The sequence below is a fragment of the Puntigrus tetrazona genome, chromosome 1 (genome assembly GCF_018831695.1).
Source record: "Puntigrus tetrazona isolate hp1 chromosome 1, ASM1883169v1, whole genome shotgun sequence".
NCBI lineage: Eukaryota > Metazoa > Chordata > Actinopteri > Cypriniformes > Cyprinidae > Puntigrus > Puntigrus tetrazona.
Window position 1 is genome coordinate 19,442,055 of NC_056699.1, and position 22,155 is coordinate 19,464,209.

At 37.7% G+C, this 22,155-nt stretch overlaps 1 protein-coding gene across 2 annotated transcripts; it reads right to left on the minus strand.

The window, feature by feature from the left end:
- Positions 1-3,863: 3,863 nt before the first annotated feature.
- Positions 3,864-22,147, minus strand: dctd (dCMP deaminase). Of its 2 annotated transcripts, none has more exons than XM_043244450.1 (6): positions 22,090-22,147; positions 17,021-17,132; positions 15,568-15,703; positions 12,762-12,878; positions 8,225-8,321; positions 3,864-4,712 (listed from the first exon to the last, which is right to left on the minus strand). In XM_043244450.1, exons 1-6 carry the CDS (start codon positions 22,125-22,127, stop codon positions 4,610-4,612), a joined length of 603 nt encoding a protein of 200 aa, XP_043100385.1. In that variant the 5' UTR covers positions 22,128-22,147; the 3' UTR covers positions 3,864-4,609. The 2 variants fall into 2 exon arrangements, with proteins under 2 accessions (XP_043100385.1, XP_043100375.1); XM_043244440.1 differs by lacking the exon at positions 22,090-22,147 and adding an exon at positions 20,243-20,381.
- Between the last annotated feature and the right edge of the window lie 8 nt (positions 22,148-22,155).

Here is a 22,155-nt window from a genome sequence, read left to right on the forward strand (position 1 = left end):
AGTATTACTGAAATAAATCAGAAAAAGCACCTAATTACTTGTCCTTGCATGTATTGTCTGTGTGTGTTTTATTTGCCTTCAAACACTCACATTATGGTATACCTGAAATATTGAAACTTAAGAAGCAGCTAATGTAATAAATGTTAAAATGTGGTTTTGCTCACATTAAATTATTTTCAGTTTATTGAACACCCACATCACCTGTCACCGTTGTTACACTTGCTGAGCAGGATTTGCCAAACACCATATCGGACAGATTGCATCTCTCTGGTCTGAAAACTTTTGCCTTCACGTTGAAGAGCCTCTATACTGGCATGGAGGACTACTGTTTGTCGAAGTGTCAAAATGTTTCCAGTTTGAAGATGAGGCTTAAAGGAAACTAGCTTTTGAGGTCAGCAAGCAGCAACATAAGGACAGATGTACTTTACTGAGTGGGAGAAGAACTGATCTTCAGTGCATTTCAAACTGCTTATGTTATATATATATATATATATATATATATATATATATATATATATATATATATATATATATGCACATACACTCACACACAGAGGTGATGCAGAACAAATGAACAAACACCCACCACATGTCTATACTAAGTTTTCAAAAGAGGGGTTTTCATAGAAAAACATTTAGGTGTTAATGTGAAGAACATTATAATAATTTGAACATTTGCATTTGAAATGTTCTATGTCAACTTCATGGAATCATCAATAACGAACCTTTATATTTATAAGTGTTGTGAGAAATAGCCTACATGTTTAACACAAAAGGCCGCTTACCTGCTAGAAAGAGTTCACCCTTTGATTTCTGACTTAGTACGGATGATAAAGATAAATACTTGGTATAAACTGACAGGTTGAGTGTGCTTAGTCCTTCGGGTGCGTTGTATATGACATTGATGTAATTTTATACATCTTTCTGTCAACATGCCTCTATCTGCCACCACACTTCTCTCTATACATATTCCTTTTAAGTGACATTGTGTAGGACTGAAGTGCAAGACCTGTCACTCTCAGCATCAATTGAAATGTCTACACAACACAAACGCTGGATGAGAAAGAGCAAAGTGCAGTGTGGTACAGTTTTTTTTTCATCCGTTTTGTTCCTAAATCAAGTCGTCCAGCTCTTTTTTTCAGTGACAGACAGTTTAAAATTAACATCACTGAAAAAAATAATAACAGGACATTAGCAGAAAGACGCATGCATTTTAACAGCTCAAGACGTCCGTCTGAGTTCCGTCAAATATTTTTGGAATGTCTCGAGTCTATCACAGGTCATCGCTAGAATGACAGCTTTAAAAACATTTCAGTGCGTGCCAAATTAGGTTACAATATCTATAAAAATAGATAGTTACCAAAAGCATCTGCTCTTTTTTTTTTTTTTTTAGCTAGTCTATTTAATCTTTTTGCATTCTTTTTTCTTATCAGGTTGTTGCAAGGTTTGCTTTTTGTAAATATTTTAGTGATATACATGTATATTTAATATTTTCATTCGTTATTATTTTAGCTTTACATGATGTCTGTCATCCTTATGGTGCTCATATGCAGACATATCTTCCCCATTTTCTGTCAGCTCTCGGGCTGTCACTGCCAGTAAAATGGCACTGTCAATAAAAGTCTACAACACACTAGTGTTGGTGACTTTCCAATTGTACAGCTAAAGAGCTACATCTTCCCACAATCTGCATTGTAAAAGTGAAACTTAGCTCTCATGACCAATTTGATGCGCATTTCACCTGTGTCATTTCTAAGTGCATCAGTATCTCACCTGTGAAGAGGGCCGCTGTGCTTTGGTCTGTCTTCTCTTAGACAGTGCTGGCTGGCTGTCAGTGCGCTGTGTTCCAGAGAATGATTGCACTTGGTTTTTAAACAGACTATGCTGCAGCACTCCATCAGCTACACCATCTGACACATGAACAGGTTTTCATCTGCTTGCTGTAAACTTTTTTTTTTTTTTTGAGGCGTTTTATAACCCCCTTTGCTGCTCACACAGAACACTTTCCTTTCCTGCAAAAGACCATTACAATAATTATTTTTAGCAGTACCTGCAGAGCCATCACCCAAAACAATTCATCAAAGAAAACCGTCATCAAAAAAAAAAACACCCAGAATGATAGGTCTGATCACCATTGTTCAATTTGCATACATCAACCAACTCATGTCTTTTTTATTTGTGACCTTTATTAAAAGCGTACGGCATTTCAGATAAAAGAATGGAAGAACAAAAGAATTTTTCTTTTCTCTTGAAGTATAAACTCAGTGGGCCTCTACTGTTCCAGCAATGACAGCACTCCCATCAGGTGGGTGTAATGATGCAATACATCATCAAAACGCAAAGAGAAAAATATAAGCAGCTACAACATCTATCGAAAAAATGTGCAAAGTTATAGCAGCAAACAAATGGTCTACATCATTATGCATTTCAAAGCATAATGTAGTTATATGTTCATTGCAAGGGGTTAAAGAGTTTGACCAAAAATCATGATACTGTAGACATGTATACATTTTTATTTCTGCCAAAGAAGTATGAAGAACATTTGAATAATTTGAAGAACGTTTTATTACTATTATTAACATTTTGTGCAATTCCGTGGCAAATTAAGAACTTATTCCTTTTAGGAGCGTAGCAGGATGTCCAAGCTGCGATTTCCATGATGCAAGTGGACAATACCTGCCTAAAGTGACTTTTTTTTTTTAATGTTTCAATCACAAGAGCAACTGGATTTTTTTTTAAAACAATTAGCACAGAAAAATCACATGGTATGTGGCATTTTTACAGACCATCTATTAATGAAGGACTTCTGCAAATGCATATCAGAAATGACATTCATTCTTATTTTAATAAAACATGCATAACCGTTTGTAAGGACACTCAAAACAAGGACCACTTCAAACGCTGAAAGGCAGCTTTGAAGAGAATGACTTCACGGATACTGAGAATATAAATAAAGATATGGCTTTTTAAATCCTCTAATGTTTGACATTGTAATCATTTAAAGGTTTTCAAGTCTCAACTGCCTGTGAACAATCAACGTAATTTTCTTAATTTTGTCAAACCATTTCGGTTATGGTGCCAGTAAGACACTAGTCTGAATGACTTTCTCGGTAATGGAAGCCATGTCTGCATAGACAGCAATATTCTACCCACCATAAGTGAATGTGTAATTCATCCAGGCAGTCTAATGTCATCTAATCAGCTTGATGTCTTTAATAAGCATTCAGCAAAATGAGCATTCAAACTTCTTTTTAAAGGAATGGTTCACCCCAATATTTCGTTATTCACTCACCCTCGTGTCATTGCACACCTGAACGGCTTCTTCCATGTTTTACAGAGCATTATTGTTTGGTGTAAACTATCACTAAGTTCTCACATTGCAACACAGCAAACCTTCAGAATGGATAATTCACAGTATACGAGGATGTGCTGCTCTGCCTCATTACACTTCATGAGCCTCATGATTTTAGTATTCAGGAGCTTAGTGTTAATTATCATCTTATTAAGCCTGATAACTCAGAAGTAATACAGATATAGATATAACAAATTTAACTGCAATACCAAACAACCATAATACAAACAATGTATCACTCTTAAACTAAGATTAAGAAATTAAGTTTTGTTTACAAGATCTCTGCATTATGAGTAAACAGTGGTGACCGAATTAACAATTTTGTTAAAAAAAAATGCATCAAGTAATTTGAAAGTCCTTAACAAACTTTTGACATGTTAAATGATGCATGCACTCCACAGATCAAAAACCTAACCTCAACAGCTGTGGAAAGATTTATTTAGTTTTTGTGCTATGTATGAAGAAAAAACAACAATATAACATAGTATGGTAATGAAAATGAAACGTTGAGTGATTTTTAAAATTAGTTTATTTTGGGAGTGTGATCCCGGTGTAACAATAAGCAACATTTAAAAACTGTTCTCTCCAAACACGTCTCTTTTTTTAATTAAAAGTTGTGGGTTCTAACCAGAAGAGACAAAACATGCACACCACACTGTGGATCGGGGCTTGACAGAATATGAGGTTTACCTGCTGTTGTACTCACAAAAGCCTATACTACGAGCAAAACAGACATCGGTGGTTAATGGTAGAAAAGACATGGGTAATTTGCAGTTTTAGTATTTGTGAAATGAACATCAAAATCTAATCAGCCTTGTCATAGAGAATACAAAAAGGTTAAAAGAAAAACCAAAAAAAACGTAACGAACATACTGATTTGGTAAATGTTGGCATCCAGCTTGATTTGAATGTCCTCATAGTCAACCCACTCATCACAAAATACTGAAACTCTAAAAGAATCAATTTAAAAAAAAAAAAAAAAAAAAAAAAAAGCACATCAGCCAAGGTCACAAACCAGCTGCTATTTTGCATGTAAATTGACAATAAAATGTTAATGTTATGCATAAGTGCAAATACATAAAAAAACATTCAAAATATTGACAATAGTTAAATCCAGCAAGTTTTAAGATTTGTGTACTACAATACATCTATTTAGCAATCACTGTCAAACCCATAATGACCTTCACCAGAACATAAGTGAGAAAAGCAATGAGTCTGTTTTATGAATATTTAGTGTCATGTTCCAAGTTCCTCAGTCTACGGTGACTGTGTGCCCCTCAATCCACTGGAAGTTTTCAATCCGGGGTGGTTGATTGCATTAAAATCAATGACAATCCTGCCTTGCTTTGGCTGAAATTGCCTGTAGGACAGAAATGAGAACAGAAAATATTACTGAAGCACAACCAAATAAAACCCAAGTAGTTTGTCACTAGTCAAATCTGTTAAAATACCTTGATAAAAGTTAGAGAAAGAGAATTCACTCTCACTGTCCATGCTGTCACACCAGTAATTCACCTCAGCACATCGGAGCTGAGGAAACCAATTACATACTAGACCTCTTGAGAGAACAGAAGCAGTAACCCCTCCATAAGGCAATCCCAGCAGGAACCAAGCGCCCCAACATCTCATGAGAAAATACACTGCCAAGAAGAACCAAACCAGCAGGTGGTAAACTCCCTATTTTCCCACTTATAGTCTTGTCTTCTACGATCGCTTCCTGCTTTTATTTTTTCCCTCTTTTTAATTCACTTTCTATCCCACTTCTTTTACTCTTTATTCTTTTATTAACCCCTCCCTCTCAGTGTGAGATGAGCTAGATGTAGCGAAAATCTATTCCTCATCATCGAACCCCTATAACACCAGAGGCTAATACAAATAAAATCTCTACTGACAGCAAAAGTATTCAAAGTCTTTGTTCGCGAGCAACCACAAAGCTTTGTCTCTCGCTGACCATGTTCCTTAATGCAAAGCCAGCTTCAGCCGATGCCTGAGCAAATCGATTCATCGTCTCATTCAGAATTCAGAATTCTGCACAGCAATGGAGGTTTCAATAACACCTCTGTCCATCCTTCATACCCTCTTCATATGCCACTGAAAAAAAGAAAGAAAAAAAAAAAAAAAAAAAAATTCTACTACTGCAGTTCAAATCTAAATCTTTCCTTGGAAAAACATGCAGCACATAGGTATTGAAGCCTTTTTTCCACAGGTCTAAACCACACATTAAATAAGAAAATATAAAAATGATGATTATGCAAGATTATGCAGTTAAACAAACAAAATGGATAGAGGTAGATTGCAGCGAAAAAGTGCATCTATCTCTCTGTCTGTCGGTCAGTGTCAGAAATGCCCACTAAATGGCAGTAAAACACAGGCTGACCCTGGCAGGTTTCTATTATGTTGATATAGGTACATATTTTATTAATTATCCGGGGACTGTTCAAAGTTAAAGCTCTACCGTGTTGGTAATATGCCCCACACCAAATCCACCTTAAACCTACCGACAGAGTTAACAAATGCAAAACTGATATAAAAAGTTATTTGTTAATGCAACCATGCCATTGCAACTTCTTTTTCTGGAGTTTTTAACTGTTTTGTCGAAGCAAAGTTAAACAGGATTCGAATCAGAGCTCCTCGTCTCTAAAGCACGTCTCTGTACTATGTGAGCTAACGAACAAACCTACAGTCTATGAAAACCCGCTAGATATGTGTGATGCTAACATTCACAGGCAACAGTTTTTAAATCTACCAGCATAATAGTTTTGAAGTCACATGATATCCTTCAAGTAGTTGGGTTCAGGAGTTTTACTGCAGTACTATGTACTTATTTTTTCACAAAAAAAAAGTGCACCAAGGTATGTTTATGCCACGAGACCAGGGCCACCTAAAACATAAGGTTGCACATAAGTGAAAATATTGTACATGTGAAAATGTAACAACACAGTAAGACTTCGCTGTAATCCCTGCAATCATGATGGATGATCGTCAAGCGGGTTTTAATATGAGCATTAAATATACTATGGCTGTGCAATCAAAGAGCTGAATCCATGGAAATGCAGAGATCTAGCAGGACAAATTCATAGTAATGCTGGAAGTATTGGAGAACAGCCTTCAAAAAGCGGCAGCAGGGGAATTAACCTTGCTACCCTCAAAGACAGGCAAGAGGCATGAAAGTATCTTCAAGGATTTCCTGATTTTCATCTTCAGGCGGATCTACTCCTTTTGTCTCCTCAGGCTCATGTCCCCCTAGTCCTATTTGATCTGACTCTGATGAAAGGCTTCAGAGTATATTTACCATGCATCTATATATAGTGTGTACATACAACTGGGGAGATGAGATTTCCGTCCTGTCCGCTCTTGCTGTGGTTCCCGCTGGTTCTCTCTAACATAAAGAGAACTGTGTTTGGACTGCAAACCCCACGGAGAGTTCAGTGAAGTTTTCAGTTAACCCCGTATCTCATTTAAAAAAAACTCACATTATGTGTGTCTGAGAGTGTTAAATGTTTGAGATTACATTTTGCTCTTTTAGGTCCAGTGCTCTTGGAGTTTTAACCTGACAACTCTGACCAAATAAAGCAATAAGCTTCTATAAACACAGTTATTCCATAAATGTAGCAAAATTTAACACATTAAAATAATGCAAATAAAATGTCATTATAAAACATTATTCTGCTGCCAAATAAAGTAGTTTCCCAGAAATGATTCAACAGATCACAAAACTCACAAAATCGCATCATTTTTCGGAACAGAAAAAAAGTTTTCCTTTATTACTAAAAAGCTACTTTTAAAGCATTTCTAAACTCATCAGAAACTGCTAGATTACCTATTAAAGTCACTAATACAACAAGAACTATTGCACAAATTACAAGCACACATGGACAGCCTACAACATAAAAATTATAGGCTATATAAAGACGGTAACAGTAGTATTCAGGTGCATAAATGTAATAATTAAGTCTAAAACATTTCAATAATGCTTACTGGATATGTTAAATGCAGATTAATTTTTATTAAAGCCATGGTGGTGTTTGATTAGCAAACCAGACAGAAGTAGATATTTCTAGGCTGCTGTCTCTTTAGAACCAAATGCCATTCAGTTTCTTTCTTAGTCAGCTATGTAAAACTAAACAAATAGTTCACCTAAAAATTTAAATACTCACCTTTGTTGCAAACCATTAAGAATTTATTTGTGCCACTTTTTATTAAGTAGCCTTAACTAATATGTACTCACATAAAAAAATAAGTACAACATTTATATATTACAAAACACTTTTGCTGCTACTGAGGTGGGATATGGGTAAGATTGGGAACAGATTTGGTGCTATGGATAGGTTTTTTTAAAATATGAACACTGTAAAAACATGCAAGTTCACTGCATCAAATTACATCATAATTAAAGTTAACCAATATAAAGTGGGACCTTTCTTTCTCCTGCTGAACATAAAAGAAGATATTTGAAGAATGTAGGTGACCACACAACTGATAGTCCCCACTGACTTCCATAGTAAGGAAAAAAAAAAAAAAAAAAAAAAAAAAACCTACAGATGACAATGGGTGCCATCAATTGTTCGGTTACTCACATTCTTCAAAATATCTTTTGTGTTGTGCTGTGCATTTCCTATGGAGTACGAGGCATACACAGACTTGTGCACAGTGCTTACTCATTCTTCCCCAAGCGTCTATTTTCGAAGGCTCACAGAAGCTTTTTGAGGCTTCAGGTCACACATACACCCACACATCTGAGGGTCGGGCTCTGTTACAGCCTTGATTGTACAATCGTTTGGGCCAGTCAGAACAGACAGGAATGCAAATGAAGCTTCTTAATTTCCAAGCCACACACCAACCCCGTACTAAGGTCAAACTTGAGAGACTCACTTGTACGTGATGCCCACCAAGTTAAGAAGCCGTCTGGAGGCAGTCATTTCTGGAGTGTCATGGTATTTATCTGACAAATAGATCACATCCTTTATACCTGTAAGGCAAAAACAGCAGAAGGATATTGTGGGTCAGAAAAAAAGCACACTTGCACGAACAAACAAAGAAATAGACAGACAGAGAAATTTAAACAAACAGGCCCAAAGAGAACAGGGACCCAAAATAGCCTGTTAGGAAAGAACAAGAGCTTGTGCTCGGGGAGAAGGAAGGGAAGTCGATAACTTGTCGCTGCAGGCTCAAGCCAATATCAACCAATCCCAATTGAGACAAAATCTGCCCTGCTGGTATCTTTAAAACACGTGGTGCATTTGGCAGCACCCCCCACGCATCCTGCCGACAACTCACAAACGGCCCACATGAGGCGACTCTATAAAGGGCCCCGTTAGCCAAGCTTTACAGAGAAATGTGAGGGATCTGGTGAAACCACTTAGACTCCCTCTTGCCCTTAACGCTTTCAGAGGTGAAAAGAGAAGTCCAACATTGTCAATGGTTGCTGCAATCGTCGATGAACATACCGGAGAGAAACACACCCACCCCCCAAAATACACAGTGTCTCCATCATGTACTTTTATCTGCACAGGAGGAGAGAAGTGCTTTGATCGAAGGCAAAATGACTTGCACAGAGTGAATTCCACCTGTCATTAAAGGCTGTCATTACAAGCATGGGGCCTCTCCATGGTATTACTTGAACAATTTTTGAGAGGGAACAGATGAAATTACCATGGAACAGCCTGGCTATGCCATCCTAAAACCATTTCGGTGGTGACATTTTATGGTGCAGCGGGGTAAAAAAAAAAACTTTGTATATCCAAGTCTCAACAGGCTATTTAAAATAGAAAGCAAACACTCAATCATGTGCATAAAAAAAATTCAATATGTTCTAACCGAAGTCTGACGTGATGCATAAAGAAATAGAAGATATTGCAGTAGTGTAAACATGCCTTTTCATGAAAAGAACATGAGAATAAGCATCGGGGCTGCTCAAAAATACTTCCAAGACGACAAGCTGTCCAACAGAAGGGAAGGCTCTGATGGAAGGTGGAGCAGAACTCTGGAGATGCTACGTTTCCAGAATGCTCTCTGGAGATGAGGTGACAGTACAGTCCCTCAGTCCCTCCAAAAACAGTCACAGGAAGTGACAAGATGGCAGCTGCTTGGGAACTGAACACTTTAATTCCTCAGAGAGAGGAGAGGCTCTAAAGCAGTGCTTCAGAAACTGCCGTCGCCGGCACCGAGGAGCCAAAGTGCAGGGGGGACATCAACATGGGAGCCAGAGAAAGTGAAAATGATTTGGTGTCATTTCATTCCGTGAGATTGAGGGATGGACACATTTAAACGCCATTCGAAAAAGAGCAGTAACACTTTCTCGCTGGAGGAACAGCTACTGAATTAGATACAGAATGGCAGAGGGGGGGTTTATTATCTGGGGTTTTCACTTTTTTGATGCCCCTCATCTAGTTTATTGTGAAAAAATTAGACAAAGAAAAAAGTAAATGAGAAAGTGCAGTGAAAAAGCTCTCGCTTTAGCACAAAAACAGATCATAAATGACCAACACAGCACACATTTAAGCAGGAATAGAATTAAGGCAAATGAAAGCAGTGTCGCTGGCACAAAAATGTGTACCGATGGCACCAAAACACTGGAAAAACCTTCATTTTAATAAATCCCTCTGGTTATAATTAAATTATGTTACAGTTTTTTGCATTAGAGAAGCACAGGCTGGCAATATCAAAAGGTTTACCATAACCAAATAAACAAGATGCAGCCTGGTTGCCTTTATAAAGAGAATCAGGGTGGATTCGCATTCCAAGTCTGCTAATATTCCCCTTTATCCTCATGTTTTTTCCATGCAGAGGCTTTTCTGTTTCCTCATATCATGGGGCTTTACAACTTCTCGTAAACAAACATGGTCATAACACCTTCAAAATGAACAAACAGCGACGACACCCCTGACTCAATTCTTTTAAACTCAGCATTCAAACATTAAACATCCGCTTTGTTCAGCTCCATCTGATTGGCATCATCAGAGGGCGTTTTTAATGAGGTCGGACGATCATTTTTAGCCGCGTTTTGCTGCATCCTATAGAGCGTGAGGAGACGAAAGGGAGAGAAAGTGCTGTGTGTGTTCCTTAATGATGCCGGAACATTGAGAGGAAGCTGACACCCCACTGAGAGATGGGCCAGGGCAAGGCCAAGCATCCTGAAGATCAGACAACATCGGAGCGTGTGTCGTGCTATCTTCAGCACACAGCTTCAGTAGGCTTTGCCACAAGAGTACATGGAGGGGGATCAGCAAAAGCAAACCAAAGAAAGAGAGAGAGAGAAGATGAGGACAAAAAGACTTGGAGGGGAGGAGAGAGACTGGGGATGGGGGTGTTAAGAGAGTTCAACAGATAAGAAGAGATTGAAAATAACAGCAGAGCAGGGTTTGGAGAAGGAAAAATAAGAGGAAGACAACCTGTCACCATGTAGGCTGTATCTAACCAGCCAAGAAAGCTCACAAAGACGACGGCTGCTCAAAGAGACGCCCACTGCAGGTTACTCAGTAAGGAAGGGTGACCATCGAGAACCTCAGTTTCCTCCTGTCTCATCCGTCATTTCATCTGCGGCCACATCAGCACTGGCACAAAGGCTCAAATATCCAAGCAGAAATGCTGATTCTGATGTGCGTGAAGTGAAAAGACGGAACTGAATAAACGCATACCGCTTGCTATGCAATCTAATAGAGGTGCAAGCGTTGCCAAAAAATGTGATACTCAGGGCTGTACCACGTTTCATCTTGCGCCTTACTAGGTTTTAAACCAGATTAAAAAAAAAAAAAAAAAAAAAAGGCCTGCTTTCAAGCATAATTTAATTGATTATTGGTGTCACTAAATTGCTGTACTGTTAGCAAAGAAGCCAAAGAACTATGAACTAAAAACAAATGATTTAATATATATCTGACGATACTTGAGACATACTTGACATAGCAGGCGGCAGTCGGAGTGTGTGAAGAAATCAATAGAAACAGTTTAAGAGCACATGTACGTTCTTAGTCACACTTAGAGTCACACATGCGCGACAAAGCCAGTTTAGAGCTCAGAGATTGCATTTCATTAACTTAAAGAAAAGCTTAAAGAGGGCAAGTAAATCTTTTATTCAAATTATTTCTCACTGGAGCGGTGTTGGTGCTGAAATTTCTTTGCTCTAAAATGACTGCTATTGTGTCAAAGCATTTTGACAGTGAGAATAGGACTGTTGATATGTTCCCAACAGCGTACATTTAACAGCATTGTGCATTTTATGTTGACTGAATTAGCAAGACTGAAAAAAAAGCAAAAACAACAAAACAAACAGGATAAAACTATTAATGACAGAAATACGTCTGCAATATAAACTTATAATAAAAAAAAAAAATCCTTTTTGAAATAAATTTGTATGATAGCTGTAAAACAAGCTCGTTTCTATGACAGATTTATTCAAAGACGTCAAACAACAAAAGCAGTTTAAGGTAAAACAAACAAACAAAAATAAAAGCACAAACTTTAGACATTCTGCTAAAAGTAACTTTGCAACTGCATGTCAACTAGCAGTCGTTTGAGTATTAGAGAACTGTCTGCTAAATATCTTCTAACACTTTATGTTTATGGGTCCACAACATACAACATATTGTCTATAAGAAACCTTTCAAGTATGCGTTAACTTATTGTACTAACCTTAACCTAACAGTCTGTCCTGAGAGTCAGTAGACGTGTAGTGATGAATCAATAGCAGTTAGTTGCAAAGTTACTTATAGTAAAAAAAAAGTAAATAAAATTTAATATAGCACATATATTTTACAAATTTGCCCTCCCTAACTAACTAATAAGTTAAACAGAATGGCTTTCCTGAGGTAAATGTGACATTGTTAACAAGCTGTTTTAATGATGTCGGTCTGCAGCTGAAACACTGATTGAGCACATACATGACCCAGGATACATTTCAGCAAGTTGCACTATTTCTTTCATCATACCTTCTGATATATTTCATGTTTATTTTGTGCTATATAACTACTAGTTATTTCATGTTTATTTTGTGCTATATTACTACAGTAAGAGGTAATTGGTTCACTTGACAGCTGGACCGAGGCAGATCTTTCACACTACACAAAAAGAACATCAAAACCATGTTTATTGTGATTATTGGATGCAAATCCAAAACAAATAAATGCTTCATTTGAAATTCAGACATAAACAGACACGGACACAGTGAATCATGATACAGAAATGCTAATCAAAGGTCACCGTTTTGGTCAGCGATTCTGGAGCTTCAAAACAGTTTCATTCAAATTGCAAACATTCGGTGCATCACCAATTAGTTTAATAAACTAATGTCAATTAATTGTTTACCTGTGACAGGATTAATGCACAGTGAAAATAAGTATTGATTGATAAACCAACGTGCACATCCTGAAACACACAAACACAGTCAAAAAGACAAGTTCAAACACACTCTCACCTGCTTGAATAATGAGTTTGGCGCACTCGTTGCAGGGGAAGAGAGCTACATACATGGTGCAACCCTTGACATCCGCTGAGTTCTTATTCATAATGGCGTTCAGCTCTGCGTGACACACTGCAACAAAACATGAAAGACCTGTTAGAAATGTTCAGAGTTCACCAACGCACATACGTGCAGCACAGAATGATGCGGCAAAGCTATGATTAATATCTCTGCTTCGCAACAAACTTGGATTGAGCTTTCTTGGCTTGTCAACATTGTACCACTTCACCACAAAAAGGCTCCAGTCACCAGTTCACTGTTAAAAAGGAAAAAGATTTCAAAGCATGAGTCTGAACAGATGTCAGCTCTCCACAACATCACCCAGAAAAAGCCCTGTCTAATCACTCACTCTGCTCGCCTTAATTACGGAGAATGAATTGGCCCATCAGCAGTGGCACATTACCATTGCACCACGAAACACCAGCCTGACACGTTTATTTTGGCAGAGCTTCAGCACAAAGCAGAGAAAGAGGGAGAGGGCATGTAGTTATGATGGAAGAGAGATGTCAATAATTCACACAGATACACACACTCATTGTGTTTTTTAAGTGGAAGCGCGCGCGCACACACACGCACACACAAAGCTGAAAGCGAGCACACGATGATGATGGAGTGCGATCAACCGTGTGATCAGGGGAGGGACTGATCTCTTAAATCAATTCTAGCATTTAATGCACATATATTACTTTTAATCTGACTGGAATGTCATATTTAAAAGGAAGTGAAACATGGTCCGGATAAACAATCAGCAGGTGAATATCAGACAATTACGTTTAATAAATCAAGAGAAGCAGAAGGTGTAAAATACAATTCATCTTACAGCCCTGTCTGAAGAGAACTAACACTGAAATGACTTAAGCTGAATACTAACACTAGTGTGCTTCAGAGCGGCTGTACAACAGAGTCAGATCAATTTCCATAACCGATTCTGCTTCTTTCTGTTCATCACTGTGAAGCTGTATCATATAAAGAACTATGAAAATTAAGGTGACTTCTTATTAAAGAAGCTGCAGCAAAAAAAGGCACAATAATAACCAACATGTTTTTCTTGTTGTAGCACATGAGCCTCGTCTCATTTTGTTCACAGGGCAAAAATCAAGTTGGACAGGATACGTGATACTTAGTATTTCAGCACCCTCTAGTGGAACAGTGCTGTACAGAACTTTTAGAAAACTAGAATCACTGCGTCTATATTGCTCGTACGTGGGCTTAAAGGTTTCGTCAAATCTGCAAAATTGCTAAGAAGTCGTCTTCCAATTAAGTTGGCCTCCCGAAAACAAAAATGTACATTTCATTATGCACGTAGAAATCATCAGTTATGCCATTAACAATGTTTTACGGTTCAGAACATAGCCTACTCTTTTCCCTTCAGTTTTAATAATGAAATGACAATTCTTAGACAATTTATCAGTATAATCACAATTATTTCTTAGAATTAACTTCAGCCTAAATTATAAATTTCATCCATCACATCGGTTCATGTAAATGTTAATATAACAATCAAATGAACGTACCGATTACAAAAGAGAGAATCAAAACTATGATCCTTAAGACTACGAGGGGCATCCTAGCGACTTTGAACGGTTTACCTTTATTGTGCCACATCGGTGCATTAAGAGAGAGACAGAGCTATGCCAAATGAATCCTTTGAATAGAATTAATGTACTGTCACTCAGACTGAAATTGAACTATGCGCCTGAGTGAGTCACAAATGCAAATAAGATTTTTTTTTTTTTTTAATGATTTTTCGATTGAGGTATGTGAATGTAGACTAAATATATTCGTTAGTGCCAAATATACGGTTAATAATACCAAAGCTTTAAAGGAGCTTTCCTTTAAAAACAAATTAAATAAGTTTTGTACTTTTTAAGAGCCCTTGCTCATGACCACCTATCGACATCTGAAGTACACAATTTCCGATAACATCATTTCACATAAACCCTCACATTTAAAGACATGCCAACTATTATACAACTATATTATACAATAGTCAGATACTGTATGATTCACAATCATTAAAATCCTGAAAGCTCTTTATCACAATACAAACCTATCGGCCATCAACAGTATTCAAGCATCAGAAAAGTCCTACATGATGATCATCTGAAAACACAAAACATTCAAAAACTGAATATATATATATATATATATATATATATATATATATATATATATATATATATATATATATATATATATATATATATATATATATATATATATATATATATATATTCATTCTTAGCTTGACAACTGACAACAGAAACCAGGGAGAAATACAAGTCACAAACAGTTCAGGGGATCATCCAAGTGCCAGACTGATCAATCCTCTCCAAGTTTTCACACCTTCCCTTTGGCAGTACGACCCATTCAAAGTCCCGAGTTGGCATGTGCCGCCTTCAGGAACGCCAGCTCCAGCTCATTTCCATTTCTCACACTAATAGCTGCCACAAAGTGACCTTGCCCATTCCCTCACTCAGCAGCTCCACCTTTATCTCTCCCATCAGCCCAATGCAGGTGAAAACTAATCCATGACCGTCGCTATGTGCTCAAGAGAGCCTACACCTCGCCACACTGCGTTACCAGACACCATGTGCTACGCTGACAGAGCCTAAAATCAAAAAAAGCTTTTTTCGACGAGTGTTTAATATGAGTGTGCACTGACCTGACGGTGTCAAACAGGCAGAGTGACTGATAATTATGGATAACCGATTGCAGCAGTTCAAAAGCCAAGAACCCGGGGGTCAAATGCAGATCTCACCATAGGGGTATTTGGTGTCCAGTTTGTTGTCTGCACTGCGAGACCAGGGCAGCAGGTCATCATCACAACCGTTGGGCATGCCATTGTAGCCAATACCTACTATCTTGTTTTCTTGATTCACAATACAAGCACCAACCTGAAAAGAAAAGAAAGATTATTTTCCAAACATCTCTCACAATAAAGACAGCCTAGAGGCACAAGCCTGATATAAGAGGGAAAAAAACAACTTTCATGGTCTATTGAGCCAAATAATCAGGCATACTACACTTTTCATTCCACTGATTTCAATTCATACACATGCAAAAGCAGAAGATCGGAAACTTATGTGTGCAAGCTTATGTGAATTTCACCGTGTTCAAAAGTTCAAATTAGTTGCCAATTAGAGTAAATTCGTATTCTGTGAAGACACATGACCAATAAGAGATCAACACATCAAGTTGTGACTTGAAACGTGAGCTTTCAATGGGGGCACCCAAAAATAAAAATTGTTCAAAATTAACAAAAATAAAAACTTTTATATTAAAAATTGTCCTGACCCCTCCAAGCCTTTGAACAGGCTCAAATGGGGGATAGCTGTATTCAGTTCGGAAGACAAGAAATAACGTGCACATATTCTTAATAAAGCATCCCTCACTCTGTTCTGGGGGGTGAATAAAGGCCCCCATAGAGAATCCATGCATTTTGGTTGATAAACATCCATATTCTCTCACTTCTGCTTACTGTGGAAACCGGATGATTCAGCATCATTACTCCACATGAGTTAAGACTATTCCAGTTCCAATTAAGTCTTAACTTTTAACTTCTACACCACATTAAAAACAACACTTGCGGCAGGACGTTAAAAATACTGAGACTCAGACTGATCTGAACTGAAGTCAAGCACCTGACCTGATGGCTTACTGTATGTTCCAGCAAGACCCATCAAATTCATCTCATGCAACACAGGTCAGCAGAGGAGAAAAGCAAAAGGGTTTCCTGAGACGATGGATCGCTGTCAACAAAGTTCAGTCAGCGTGAGTGAGTGGGGAGAAGGCTGACAGCACCCGCATTCTCGGTTCACCAAAACTCTTGTGTCTTAGATATGCAATCCTGCTCGGCGCCTTTAGGAGCAATAACGGCTGCATGCATGAGCTGACCGAGGATCATGCTTGACTGAACTTCAATATTGCACTTAAATATCAGGAGTGTTTATATTGGCCAGGAGGTCGCAGCACGGCAGGGGAGCTCTGAAACCAGAATATGTTCTTACAGTACATGGAGCGGATAAGAGGCCTTTGTCCTTTGATCAAAAGGAGCTGAAGGGTGTTTGGAGATCTTTTAGGTACTATAGTTCCAAGCTAATTAGAGCTTCTCCAAGCTAATATTAACTGAAACTAATCGGTGTTAACAGAGATAAATTGAGATCAAGATATCGGAAAAATTACACATTTCAATGTAGCAGGCGCGCAGGTACCTGAGAACTGGGATCCTTGCTCCGCTGTGCTGATAAGAAAGCAACAGCCATGAAATACTCAGGCCACTCCAGGTAGTCCTGTCTCTTCTTTGTCAGACCTTCGCTGTGTGTTCTGATGGATGGAGTGAAAGAAACAATAAGAAAAAAACAACACCTGTTGTCATCAAAGCACACAAATACAGACAAATACAACATTTAGGGAAAGATATGATCATATGAGCGAACACATTATTTTTACCAGTACTTTAAGTACTAATAAAAATAAATACAGAATTAATATATCGCTTTTATAGCTTATTAGGCTTAAAACACAATTTTTTTATTATTATTATTAACATTCAAGTGCCAAGCACAGCAACAGACTGATACGGACATGCTGGCAATGTTTGATTACTTGGATGACAAATAGTGTTAGCGTTCCCTTATGTCACCTAAAAAATAAAAATCAACCAGGATAATAATCAAACCAATTGTTCACTATTTAAATATTTGAAAACAGAAAATGTGTGTAAATATCTTCAGTATGTGTCTTAATTACTACATTTAAAGTGTCCCTATTATGCCCTTTTCAATAATGCCTTTCATGCAGTGTGTAATGTAGCTGTATGCATTTTATGTACCAATCTAATCCATCCAAAAAAGGGTTTTACTTCTCTTTGTTGACCTGATCATCACTCTTTTGTGTGTTAAACACAATCTACTACATATAGACAACGTAATTTTAATTTAAAAAAATAACAAATGACAACAATATATAATCATAATGCATAACAAATACTATTATGAAGTAATTTAATTGTTAATTCAGCAGCAAAAGATACTGTAGAAACATCATGGGTGAACATCATTTTATAAAACCTTATAAAAGGTGAGTACCTGGAGGACTAAATCTGCTAACACATTGCTCTTTGTTGTGTTGTGAAATACATTTATATATAAGAATATACCATAAGTTAAAAATTTCTTTTAGATGTATAGCACCATAATGAAGGCAGCAACATGTGGTAGAAAAAAACAGAACGGGAAAGACTAATAATAATCTTTCGTTGCGCAGAAAAGTATTATAATACGAAAGGCATTCGCAGAAGGATGGGCTTGAAACAACAGAGTCACAGTGCTCCGAGTCGGCATAGCAAAGTTCAAAGGGGAAGAGATATTGATGCGTAGTCTATTGAATATGTGCTTTGCTATATCGAGCATTTCTCCTGACAGCTTTAAATCTTTTATTGAGTGCTCTTTAAGAGAGTTTAATCGTTTTGACTGTAGTAACCAAACACAACGCACAGTTTGAATGCTGAATGGAAGATGACAGACAGCTGAAGCTGACAGAAGAGTTTATGTGAACTTGAATGTAATGACTTAAATATTCATCTGTACCTCATATTGAACGATGGAACAGCTCCAGAACACGAAATATAGTCCAAAACTTTATGGTGTATTATAATTTTTTTGCACCTTTTGGAAGGCTCAACAATAACACTACAGTGTACACAATATCGGATCGATATCAGATACCCGATCCACACAAAAGTACCGTATTGGACCCGATACCGATCCTGAGTATTGGATCGATGCATTTCTACATATTGCCCGCCCACCTGTTGCACACCCAGATCTGGGAAAACTTGATTTTCATGTTGGCAATTAAAATCCAAATTCATTCTCTGCCACTAGTTACCACTTTTGGAGCTTTAAAAGCTCACAAACACTGCTTTAAATGAATTTCAACAATAAATGCAGATTAGTTTCATGCAAAGGAGGGACTTGGAAAAATTAACCGTTAAACTAATCGTTTGGAAGTCACTGAATAAATAAGGCAAAAATAAATGCATATTATAAGAAAATTTAAGTGTTTTTGACCTTGCGTGCATGTCAGCCTGTTGTTGGGGATTCCCGAAAAACAAAATATGAAGCTTTCATATCCCATAACAGTATCCCATGTACTGGAGAGGGCTGACTGTCAAATCTTTACTCCCACTTTTGGTAACTGTATACTTGCTGACCGCTAATTTGTTTTAGGTCAATAAAAAATAAACACAATTTGAAAGGTAATATATCTGCACTAAACAGTTTGTCAGTAACCGACCCTGCTCACCAGTTATCCATATCTAAAAAAAACAAAATCCACCAGCAAAGTGTGAGCCTGCTGATAATATGAAAGTTTCCTGTTTTCTCAGTGGAGTACTAAATTTGTAGTTGTGCTGATCTCAACATGGCATCCCTGACGCCCCACTGATGACTGTCTACACGTGTGATTTGAGCACTGACAGACATTATCATCAGAGGGTTCTCCTCTGGGCTTTCCATTTTAACTTAAAGTGATATTACACCTTTTTGCGACACATCTCAGTGACTGTCTTTGAAAGGCATGGGGATTTATGTGTGAACATTTAATGGACCCATCTGACTTGACTCACTCTTTTTCCTAATGTCTCTGGCGATTCTATATTTTTTGAGCAGCTGTCAGAGCAGGTGGGTGTGTGTGTGTGTGTGTGTGTGTGTGTGTGTGTGTGTGTGTGTGAGTGTGTGTGTGAGAGAGAGAGAGAGAGAGAGAGAGAGAGAGAGAGAGAGAGAGAGAGAGAGAGAGAGAGAGAGAGAGAGAGAGAGAGAGAGAGAGAGAGAGAGAGAGAGAGAGCGAGAGAGAGCTGGTCTGCTGGTGAAATATTGAGGGTTGATGATCTGAAGCTAATGGGCAGAGCAGTGACACAATGCTGAGGCAGTCATTAAGCAGTTTTGAAATGTGTAGTTATCTGAAAATCATTCACACGATATAGATGAAAATGCCACGGGTTTTAGATTTTCCTTTCAGATCTAATGTGATTTGTGATTTTCATTAAAACCGTCTATCACTGGCTAAACATTCATTTTGTTGTGCGCCCAACACACCGTCAGCTTACGAGGTAGAATAAGGCAAAATCGACCACAAGAGGGCAGTCAATCATCACGTCCATGTTCCTGCCAGTCCAGTCTATTTTTCTGTATTTGTAAGCTGTATACAACCCTCAAAACTGAATTAACAGACCAAAGCATTAACGGTTTCTGTTATGCACATGCGGCCTCTATTAACATATTAACGTGCCTTTGTTGTCTGCACAAAGCGCACTTTTTTTCTTTTACAAAATCTCATGCAACTCGCAGTCCTTTCATGGACACCGACAGAGTCCTCGCAGGTTCCTATGGTGACAATGACTCCAACAGTAAAACAACAGATCGAAACATTACCCGTTGAGCTGTGATGTGTCGTTCAATGCTTTGTGGTCCATGGCTTAATCAGAGAAAGCTGACTTTGTCCTAATGGAAATGCAGTTCACACTGACACACACACACACACACACAGCAAAGCAGAGGAATTTCCCGCGAAAAAAAGGTCCAACCCACTGCACACTGTTCCGGGTTTGGCGCAAGGACTTGAACAGCGCCCTCTGTGTGTGTTTCTGCGCATTACAGTGAGTCTTTCAAACTGTATCTGTGTGATAAAATACGTCTTGCTCTTGAAATCACCAGCAAAACGTAGTATGCTAGGTATACTTAGTATCGTTAATGTATTGTTTCATGGGGCGAATAAAAAACGATTTTAAAATTTTAAAAAGCAGGCTAATGTCAGGCGCATTGCTTTGATTATGACGAATATGAACAAATTAACAAAAAAAACCTGCAATTTAAAACTTCAAAATCAAACAAAAAATGCAGTTATAAATATAATTAACCGATCAGCCTTGTTTCTGTCACGAATTTGTAATCGATGTATGTTAAGTTTAGTTGAGCTGTAACAGAATGTTTTTTATTTGTTTATTTATTTTTACTCTTTCACTGGTGTTTTGTTTTGTTTGGTTTTGTTGTTGTTTTTTACAATTCAGTGAAGTCCGGTAGTTACTTGCCCACCTTAAATGATAGTTTACCCCAAAATAAAACTTGTCATCGTTTACTCAACATTATGGATTTTCAAACCTGTATAATTTTGTTTCCTCCGTGGAACACAGTAAATTATTTTGAAATTATTATGTTGTAACTATAAACAGTTTCGGTCTTTCATTACTGACAAACATTACAATCACTGCTAAAAACAATAGGAGCCCAATAGAAACCAGCACATAAATTCAGTTGCTATTAAAAAAAAAACATTATGAACCATTAACTTTTATCAGTAAAAAAATACAAAATTCCTTTTTGTAGTGTGTTTTGGGCAATTTCCCAATAGGATTTAACGTCCCACTAATAGAATCCATCACATACCAATAGACACCATTACAGTTTCCATTAAAACCAATACAATTCCCATTAACCATTAAATCCATTACATTTCATATTGTGTTTTCAGCAGGGTTCAATTGGTTTTTTTTCAGCAGGGATGGAATTCAATGGCAACCAATTGCCTATAGCCTTTTTTCATTATTATTATAGTTTCTTCTGTGTTCAAGTTTGAAATGACATGAGGATGACTGTCATTTCTGGGAGGAATGTCCCTTTAAGTAGTCGTAACGTAGGCTATGCTATCCGTAGAAAGAGTTTTCTTATCATGAAACTGTTAAATAGAAATCCCCTACACCCTTTTCCTGATCTGACGCCACAGAAGGTCGTTGCGCAATTTCGTACCCTAATTAAAGCAGCCCTTTGCTCTAAAATAAGCAGGGTCACCAACTGCAGGCGGTCAGTACAGACACAGTAATAGTGCCTTTCTGGGATCAGCACAAACACTTGCTTTTTGCACACATGTGCTGATATTCAGAAAAGTACATTGTTTGTGAATATTTAAAAAAATCACTGCTGGAATTATAATTTTGCACTCTTAAGACGTCAAATTGATTTATTTGCAAAGTTGGATAATGGCTCTCCTATCGTCTCTCAGTCCCTCACAGTCACACTGCACATGTCAGGTGAATGTATTTAATTTCTAATCAAGATAAAATCATACCTTCTGTCTTTTTAAAGACGTTCAGAACTATAATGAGGAGGATTTGCTCGGAGTTTGTGCGCGCCTGTTACAGTAGCTTTACCACACACTTAGTCACAGAATGTCTCCATCCTAGTCTGTGTCTTTGCTAATAATAATACTTTGGATGTAATATTACCGCGATATTAATGCTCGCACAGACATGTCCCGACGCATTTACCGGCAGTGTCGTCCTGTTCCTGCA

What these genes read in the sequence shown, in the direction of transcription:
- dctd (XM_043244440.1), bottom strand. Translation starts at nt 20,283, where the DNA reads ATGGACCACAAAGCATTGAACGACACATCACAGCTCAACGG. An exon ending in CAAACTCATTATTCAAGCAG is followed by an intron (nt 8,322 to 12,761) that starts GTGAGAGTGTGT and finishes TTTGCCTTACAG; the next exon opens with GTATAAAGGATGTGATCTAT. An exon ending in TTGGTGGGCATCACGTACAA is followed by an intron (nt 4,713 to 8,224) that starts GTGAGTCTCTCA and finishes TCTGTCCTACAG; the next exon opens with GCAATTTCAGCCAAAGCAAG.